Raw genomic sequence first — 9,558 nt, forward strand, 5'->3', positions numbered from 1 at the left:
ACATTAACTGACAGTCACCACTGATAAGCTACCACTAAATATTGTAGAAACTTAATTTGCTGTAAAGTTGCTTTGCAGCGATTTGTATCGTGAAAAGCGCTGTACAAATAAACTTGAACTGAATTGAATATCTGTGAAAATTTTGACTTTTTTTGAAAATAAAAGTTCACTCATATAGGCTATTCAAGTTGCCGTGAAAGTATTTAGTAGCCTATTTCATTTGATGGAATTATGTCTTGTAGGCTAAATAGAATTTACATTTTTTTTGTAAATGAATGGAAAAAGCATCCTAAATGTGCTTGTTGACGTTTTGTAATTTTTTTTAATAAACAAAAAGCTACAGCATTGTGATATTGCTGAGGTGACCTGTGTGTTTGTGTGTGTGTGTGTTGGGTGGGGGGTCGGTTAGTAGGGGATTCCTGGAGACCCCCTTCTTGAAGAAGACCTCCCCTCTCACTCCCTTCATCCTCCTCCTCCTCCTCTCTACCAGCTGAAACTCAGGAGCGCCGCCGATCGGTACCGACACCTCTCCAGCGAGCTAAAGCCAAGATGGAGGGTCCGCGCTCAGCGAGTACAGGAACGAATCCCCGCAAGCCACTCTTTGCTTTCCAATGAAGAGGATTTATTCCTGATCAGTCACTTGATCTCGGAAAATCGACACTGACCCGTTATTTTGGGGAGTTTTGTTGAGGGAGAATCATTGATCCGAGGATGAGTTCAGGGGAGGGAGAGGACATATCTAAGGAGGCGGCCGACATAGCGGCGTTTTTTAAATCCGGTAAGTGGAGAAGAAGAGAGGGGCGCGCGGTTCGGTGTTTACGTGATGATCAACCCGCTGATCCGGATCCTGGTTCACGGCAAAGATGCGTGACCGAACTGATCGGACCATAGATCCGAACTGATGGTTACTGTGAATCTGCAGACGTGATTTTATAGCCAGATAGAGCTGGCAGGTTAAGATATATAGGTCAATCACTTTGAATGCTTTTACATGACATCATTTATTTGGAATATGACATTGCATTTGAATGTGCGCATCACCAGCCCACTGCATTCATTCACGGTAACACACTATTACCCTACATTCACAGACATCATGGTGTGAATTTTGAGCTCATTCTGGTTCTTTATGCACCACTTTGGCAATCCACTGGTTGGGTTGTTGCAGTCAGCTGTTGCTGTGATTTGTGTCAGCTGTTTCTGCAGTACCAGATGCATCCAAGAACTCTGTAATGGGCCGTGGACAACCTGAGTGACATCAGGAGACTCACAATATCCCGATTTCTGTTTTCTCTCTGCTTCAGCCAGTGCTTGCTAGTGATGATGCATGTAACATGTTGCGTGTTGTTCATTCAACTTTATTGTGAGCAGTAATGAAGCATGATATGACAGCAAATACAGTGCAACAAAGGACTAATGCATGGCGAAGAAGGTAGAGGAAATGAATGGCCTCAAATATGAAAATATAGCTAGAAAAAAATGTGCGTTAATATTTGAGAAAACAACGATTTGCTTAACACATTCAATATCTGATATGATATTGAGTATCTGAAGATATCAGTATCTTCAGCAGCTAGCCTCTTTGTAAGATCATTTGTGATCCTCACAAAAAAAAAAAAAAAAAAACCTTCCAAAGGCCTTATGTTAAACAGTTTCTATTACGCTTGTAAGGCCTGTAATGGTGTTTCCCTGTCTATGGCTCCCCACGACCCTAAATTGGACCAGCTGTTTGGGAAAAGGATGGATTGGTAAATAGTTTAAAGTTACATGAAATCAGGTTACAAGTTTGAATGATACTTATTTGGGCCTCAATTGAAATTTGGTCAGATTAGACTGAAGCGAAAACTGATTTTAAAAAAGTATAAAGAATTTCTACTGAGTATCACTCTTGTTTGTTTTAAGCAGAGGTTGACCGATAACAGCTTTTTTGATAATAGCTCGATAAGAGTAACTGATATAATATAAAATGTCTGACAGTTTTTAAAATATACATAGTGAATTAGGGATGGATGGTATGGCCAAAATATGGGTAATTTATACAAATTGCACAGAACAGTTATTTTTCTGCAATTTATATTACATAACCATGGTAAAGAGGATTCTTAACAAATGAATGCTTAACATGGCATCATTGCAAAAACAGCATATATATATATATATATATATAAAATTAGGTTAAAAACATTTGACTTCCAATAATAATACATATAAAATTCTAATTTAATTATGTCAACATGAATTTTTAGTATCAGTTCCTGTCGTGAGCTTAAGTCATGTTTCAACATAGGCTACATGAAGAGTCAATGTAAAATTTCACCTCTAGAGTCTGTGTGTTCATTTTAGAATACTTGCAAATGTTGTTATCTATGCCAATTAATAGCCATAAACAATAAAAACAAGTTTGCTTATAGTCTTGGATGAGGTTCAAACCAATATACTGTATAGCAAATTTGGTGTAGGTGGTTGCCCCTTTTTGTGCCAGTCTGTTGAAATTAACGCAGCATTTACCACATTATTGTCAACATAATACGTTGAATAACATGCTTGCAATGCAGTGTTTGGTTAAATGATTCATGTAATTAAAGGAAATCTGATGTTTGTTTACTTAAACCGCATGTAAGTTACTGGTTTGCTCATGTTGTGTTCTGAATGTCAAGAAACAAGGTGTCATAAGATTCACACTTCCCATTAGAGCGAAGTGTTTCCAGGGGTCTATTTTAAAGCACTTCTGCATCCTAGGGCAGTGTTTCAGAACGAAGGCTTCTCTCTCGGACTCCTCTGGTCGGTCTGTTAATTGCCCCATGCCTGCTCAACACTCAAGTTTTGGCACCGACAAGCTTTCTCTCTGGCTGTCTTTGCGTTAAACACATTTTGTGTTTCCAGAACATTGGATGTCTCATCATCAGTGCCCTACTTAGTCACTGAGCATTGAATGCAGTCTCTCTGGGGCAAGACGCCCACCTAAAGAGCTTTTGTTCGGTTTTGAGGACTGTTGCAGATCTTGCACACCAACCTTGGCCTGCATTCTGAACTACCCTTTGATGCTGAGCAAAGAAAATGGCTCAGTGTTTGCTAGAACCAGCACGGAATAGTGATGGTGGTCTGTTCAGGCAGTTAGAGGCATCCTTAAGTGGAGTGTGTGACATATGTTTCAGAATATTGGTGGCACTGGTTTATCCTGTTTTGTAGGGAAAACAAGACACAAACTGAATGAGTGCAATCCAGCGTGAGTATATGTATATCTTCGCATCAAAAAACGATTATTTTAATGGCTTTGCCATAACAATAAATGCTAACATATTAAAATGGCGGCATACACTAAATTTGGACATTGACATACTCACAACATTTCTGATGCAAACTAATTGCTTGGAACAAGCTGTGGCCTGAAAATGTAGAAACATATGCAAATGCGTACCGCTTCTAACTCAATATGACAGACTGCATTTCATAAGACAGTACTCAGTTCTAGAAAATTGGACATTTTTTGATTGGAAATACATTTATAAATTAAGATCTGCTACAAATTTCACTCTATGTACAAATTCTCATGGCAGTTGTATCTATTTCTATCAGTGTGTATACCATGCAATTTGAGACGGTACATAAATAGCAAGTATTGCGTTAGATTGTGAACCATCTTCTGTCTTGAAGACACAGCTCTTTATACATGACAGCACCACTTATTCACACACTTGTGGATGGATGATTGAGGTTGTCATGACATATTCAGCCCACTTCACAATGTGGCGGCGGAACAGCTGAAAGCTGGATCACACAAAACCTGAGCCCTCCCTCAGAGTCTATCAGCAGCAAACCACTTCCATAGAAAATGTTTCCGTCTGAGCTGAGTTACTCTTTTCAACCCTTTGCTGTTCTGTCTTGTAATTGGTGCGGCCAGACCTCCTTTGAAGTCTGTTGCGATATAGAGCGAGAAATTGTGACTTCCGAATCCTTCGGTTCTCTGTTGTGGTGGCTCTGTGCCTTTTAAGCAAAACATCTCAAGGGGTTGTTGCACCAACTTTCCAAATTTGTAATCATTTAACAGTCTGTTTTTAAAATTAAGGATTCAAATGAGGTGTGAAAAGCCATTGCGGCCTCATTCTGGAAAGGGAAGGATGTTATTAAGTTAATGGATGCCAAACCTTAAGATTTTGTTTCACTTCCTCTGATACTGAAGTGACTTTTTGACTTGATGAAATGATTTCCGTATGAAAGTTATAGTTTTCTCAATAATTGTGCCATTTACCAAATGCAGCCTAATGAAATTGCTCATTTCCTGTACTGGCAGTGTTTGACTTGAAGAGATCTGTCATTGCTAAAATCATTCTCAACTTACATCTTTTTATGTTTAATTAGAGGTTAGCTAAAAGTGAAGGGAGGATTGTGGCTTGGGATATTTCCTAACATTGCCTCACTTTGATCAACTATAAAACATAATTACATTGGAAAGAAACATGCTATTTGAGAAAATTACACATCTGACTATCACATGATATGAAAAATTAGATCAAATCTTCCCCTTGTATGGTCACTTTATGTTGGATTGTGGGTAGTGCTAAATGCTAAGGATCGTAGCTGTTTGACTAAAGTAATAAATTAATATAAATTTACTCAGAAGGTACTGTAAGATAATTTAAAGCCAAAGTGTGTGATTTCTGTGCCACTTGTGTCACCAGGCAAAATTGTAAAAATTATTGTTTTCAAATCAGTTTCCAGATAACGTCCCTCATCTACCAGTGGTTGTAAAAACAGATAGTTCTGGCCCAAAGGCACACTACTTGTTGAGTCAATAGCGGATTAACAGAATGCTTTCCCATGTCAAAAATTCATAGTTTTCAGTCAGGTGATTGGCAGGGAGACTTGAAGGGCAAAACATCCTTAAGGCCCGTTCACACAGAATATGTTTTTGCATCTACAACACAAGACACAGTGCAGAATGCCTTCTCTTCCATGTTGCCATCAAATAAAACAGTTGCCATGCCAACTTGCTATTGTAAACAAAAGCCTGCAATGACCACCTCCGGGGTCTTCTGATTGGTCCACTGTTTTGTTTTACACTGTATGTAAAAGTTGAAATTATTTTAACTTGACACGGCGTCTTAAAAATGCTCATGTGCGAGACACTGCAAAAGATATGAGCACAATGGTCAAAAACGCTCGTCTAGCATGTTTACAAAGAAAAACAATGGAAAAGTAGCACATTGTCACTGTCTTAAAGGAGACATATTATGCCCCTTTTTACAATATGTGATATAAGTCTCTGGTGTCCCCAGAATGTGTCTGTGAAGTTTTTATATAGAGATTTATATCATTTTGAAAATGCCTATTTTGAGTGGAAGCAGAAACACGCTGTTTTTCGGGCCTGTCTCTTTAAATGCAAATGAGCTGCTGCTCCCCGCCCCCTTTTCCAGAATAGAGCTGTGCCATTATAGCTCGTACCTGCTGAAAAATATCTGTTTTGGTTGTGATTATCATGATTATCATGCGTTTTGAACCATATGAGTTTAAACTTCTGATATACGGTTTTCTGAGCGCACACATCCGAAGCATACGGACAGAAAGCGGCTGTCACAGCATGTGAGTACTAAACTAAGTTCTCATTCACACACAAGTTTACGTTAAAAACACACATGAGTTACAAAAAAGGTAAACAGCTGGGAAATAAATCTCATGTTTATTTTAGATCTGTGTGGCAGCAGCAATATACATTAAATAAATCAATAAATCCACTGCTCTGTTGTCTCCTCCGAGGCTGGGACTGTAAATAGTGTTCTGTGCTCGTCTGTGTAGCCAATGACAGAACAGTTAGCATGTTTTGCTCAAACTTTTGCCGTGGCATTAGGAACTAGTACACCGTTGTCGCTTGCGAAAACACAATAACGGCGCCTTGGGTGTAAACTTACAGATTAAGGGGCGGTACTATTATAATGAGATCGCTTTGCCACGTCACCAACGGAGCGAAATCAGATGCGCTCGTTTTCTCAGACGCTTTCAGAAAAAGGCTTCCCAAAACAAAGTTACCGGGTTAATCTTTTTCACGTTTCCTTGGTTGGTAGATGCACCGGGGACCTGATTATAGCACTTAAAACCTGGAAAAGTCAGATTTACATGATATGTCACCTTTAAAGCATTAAGCTACATTTCATAATGGTTTTCTATGGAGAACACTTCAGGTGCAATTTAGCACATTGCGTTCATATTTTGGGCACATTTGCTTGTCAGACTGCTGCATTCATTTATCAGTAATGTGTATACTGAAAATTTCATAATACAGTAGTAGCCTACCTAGTGCAAACCTGGTAGAAATAATTGGTGGGCCAGGAAATCCTTGTTTTGCCTTCCTTTTGTTCCTATATGAGTGTGACATCACATGAAAATGATAAATACCGTCTCTAGGTTACGTATGTAACCATGGTTCCCCGAGGGAACGAGACGCTGCGTCGAGTCGCTTTGGGAACGCCCTTGCGTGACCGCGTTCTGAAGCACGTGTCAAATCCGTCCAATGGAGCAGCGAGACGTCACGAGCAGGGTGACGTAAGCACCAGAAAGCATAAAGGCACATCCGGCCGGGCGCAAACCAGCTTCGATGAAGTAGCGCCTGCAGGGATGCAGGGAGTATGGCAAAGAGACGCAGCGTCTCGTTCCCTCGGGGAACCATGGTTACATACGTAACCTAGAGACGTTCCCCTTCAGGAACTCGAGCTGCGTCGAGTCGCTTTGGGAACGAGAATACCAACTGCGCCATACTACCAAGTCCCTGCCTGTGTGTGTGTCCTATGAGCACATCACGAAGAGAGAACTTGGGAACCTGGGGTAGAAGCCAGGTCTAGGTTGTAAAAGCAGACAAAAGTGTGCGGAGAGGACCAGCCCGCCGCAGCACAAATGTCCTGCAAGGCCACACCCAAGCTGAAAGCCTTGGAGGCCGCCATACTCCTGGTCGAGTGCGCTCTAACCCCCATAGGTGAGGGGAGGCCAGAGGACTCGTAGGCTAGTGAGATGGCCTCAACCACCCACCTACCCGTAGTCTGCTTGATCGCCAGAAATCCCTTCTTTGGCGGACCAAAACAAACAAAAAGCTGATCTGCCTTACGCGACGGGACAACTCTGTGTGCGTAAGCGTCCAGTGCTCGAACTGGACAGAGCAGATCACGCCTTTCTTGGCCTACTTCCTGGTATGGAGGAGGACAGAATGCCTTAAGTACTATGGGCCCTGGTGAAGAAGTGGGCACCTTAGGGACATACCCGGCCCTCGGGTAAAGGAATGCCCTAACCATGCCTGGAGCGAACTCCAAGCATGAAACAGAGAGTGCCTGAAGATCCCCGATCCTTTTTAGTGAAGAAATAGCGAGGAGAAAGATGGTCTTGAGCCTGAGCAACTTGACCGAACTTCTTCTATAGGTTCAAAGGGGGCATTGCATGAGCCCTCCAGAACCACAGCCAGGTCCCATGAGGGCACCTTGGTGCGCTGTACTGGCCTCAGCCTCAGGGTGCCACGGAGGAAACGAGTGGCAAGTGGGTGTCTTCCCAATGATTGACCACCCAGAAGGGCGTGGTAAGCAGCTAAGGCCGCCACGTATACCTTCAGAGTGGAGGGAGATAACCCTGCGGAGAATCGCTCCTGCAGAAACTCCAGAACTGTACCAATTGGGCAGTTGACTGGGTCCTGCAGTCACTGTCCGCACCATGAAGCGAAAAGTTTCCACTTCAAGGCATACTGTTTCCTAGTGGCGGGAGCTCTGGACTGGAGTACAGTCTCAACAACCTCAGTTGAGAGACCAGATGCTAGGAGCTGTGCCCCCTCAGGGGCCATGCCCACAGCTTCCATAACTCCGCCGATTGATGTAGGAGACCACCGATGTGTTGTCTGTGCGGACAAACGCATGATGCCCCCTTAGGTCTGGAAGGAAGTGTGTCAGAGCTCGAAACACGGCCAGCATTCCCCGGCAGTTGATGTGCCAAAAGAGATGATGGCCTTCCCACAGACCCTAGGCAGAGCGGCCACTCATGACCGCTCCCCAGCCCGTGAGAGAGGCATCCGTCATTAGCCTTACGCGACGACAAGGAGCCCCTAACGTCGGGCCTTGAACCAGGAACCAACGTTTCTTCCACATGTCTAAGGCACGTAAGCATCGCCGCGTGACCTTGATCATGCAAAGCGGATTCCCCCTCAGGGAAAATCCTTTGGTTCTGAGCCACCACTGCAAGGGTCTCATGTACAGCAGGCCAAAAGGTATCACACGTTGGACGCCGCTGCCATCAGGCCCAACAGCCTCAGAAACTGTTTGACAGTGAGTGACTGGCCTTCTCTTACCCTCGTGACTGTCATGAGGATTGACTCGATTCGAGCAGGAGACAGACGTGCCTGCATCGAGGTTGAGTCCCACACCACGCCTAAATAAGTGGTTCTCTGTAGTGGAGAAAGAACACTCTTCTTGGCATTTAGTCTTAACCCCAGCTCTCTCGTATGGGCGAGGACGACATCTCGATGCCGAGCCGCCATCTGCTCCGATTGAGCTAGTGTTAACCAATCATCGATATAATTGAGTATGCGGATGCCCTGGAGTCGCAGTGGAGCCAGAGCAGCATCCACACACTTTGTGAAAGTGCGGGGTGAGAGTAACAGGCCGAAGGGAAGAACTCTATATTGGTATGCTTCGCCCCCGAAAGCAAACCTCAGGAACTTCCAGTGTTGAGGGAGGATGGAAACATGGAAATAAGCGTCTCTGAGATCTATCGTAACAAACCAGTCCTCGGACTGGATCTGAGATACTATCTGCTGATAGTGAGCATCTTGAACCGAAGCCGTTTGATAGCGCGGTTCAGAAGACGGAGATCTAAGATCCGACGCAACCCCTCCATCCTTCTTCGGAACGATGAAGTAACGGCTGTAGAACCCGGACGCTCTCGAGAGAGAGAGGAGGAACACGTTCTATGGCCCCCTTCCTCAAGAGAGTATCTACTTCTTGTTCCATTACCAGAGCCTGCTCGGGGCCCACTAGTGTGGGGATGACCCCGTTGAAACGAGGCAGACGAGAACCGAACTGGATTCTGTAACCTTCTCTACAATCTGCAGGACCCATTTTGAGATATTTGGTAGAAGTTTCCACGCTACCAGAAAATCTACTAAGGGAACCAGCCTCTCGAGGCTGGCGTCTGGTATTATTAGAGGAGCCAGTTCGGTGCCCTGAAGCGGATGACCGGCAGGGAACGACCGACCTGACTGCTGTAGCACCCTCACTTGAGGGGACGAGCTCTCCCGTGCCATACCGTTGCCGGGCGGCAGCTGGGAATTTCGCTCGTCGGAGCTCACTGAGCCCTGAAGCACCGAGGTGGCAGGGGTATCAATAAACCTCCATGAGGGCACTGAGGGAACAACCGACCCCCCTGCTGTAGCACCCTCAATTGAGGGGGCGAGCTCTCCCGTGCCGTACCGTTGCCGGGCGGCAGCTGGGAATTTCACTCGGCGGAGCTCACTGAGCCCTGAGGCACCGAGGTCGCACCCCCCATCCTTCTTCGGAACGATGAAGTAACGGCTGTAGAACCCGGATGCTCTCT

General features: G+C 44.3%; 1 protein-coding gene across 1 annotated transcript in view; it reads left to right on the plus strand.

The window, feature by feature from the left end:
* Positions 1-510: 510 nt before the first annotated feature.
* The window catches only part of LOC107551199 (triple functional domain protein-like), a 168,195-nt gene continuing 159,147 nt past the window's right edge, over positions 511-9,558 (plus strand). Inside the window, exon 1 of the mRNA XM_016232740.1 lies at positions 511-778. Within this exon, the coding sequence (XP_016088226.1) occupies positions 712-778 (67 nt within the window). The 5' untranslated portion in view covers positions 511-711. The remainder of the gene's footprint in view (positions 779-9,558) is intronic.

This window comes from Sinocyclocheilus grahami, unplaced genomic scaffold (assembly GCF_001515645.1).
Source record: "Sinocyclocheilus grahami isolate Dianchi unplaced genomic scaffold, SAMN03320097.WGS_v1.1 scaffold418.1, whole genome shotgun sequence".
In the NCBI taxonomy this organism is placed as follows: Eukaryota; Metazoa; Chordata; class Actinopteri; order Cypriniformes; family Cyprinidae; genus Sinocyclocheilus; species Sinocyclocheilus grahami.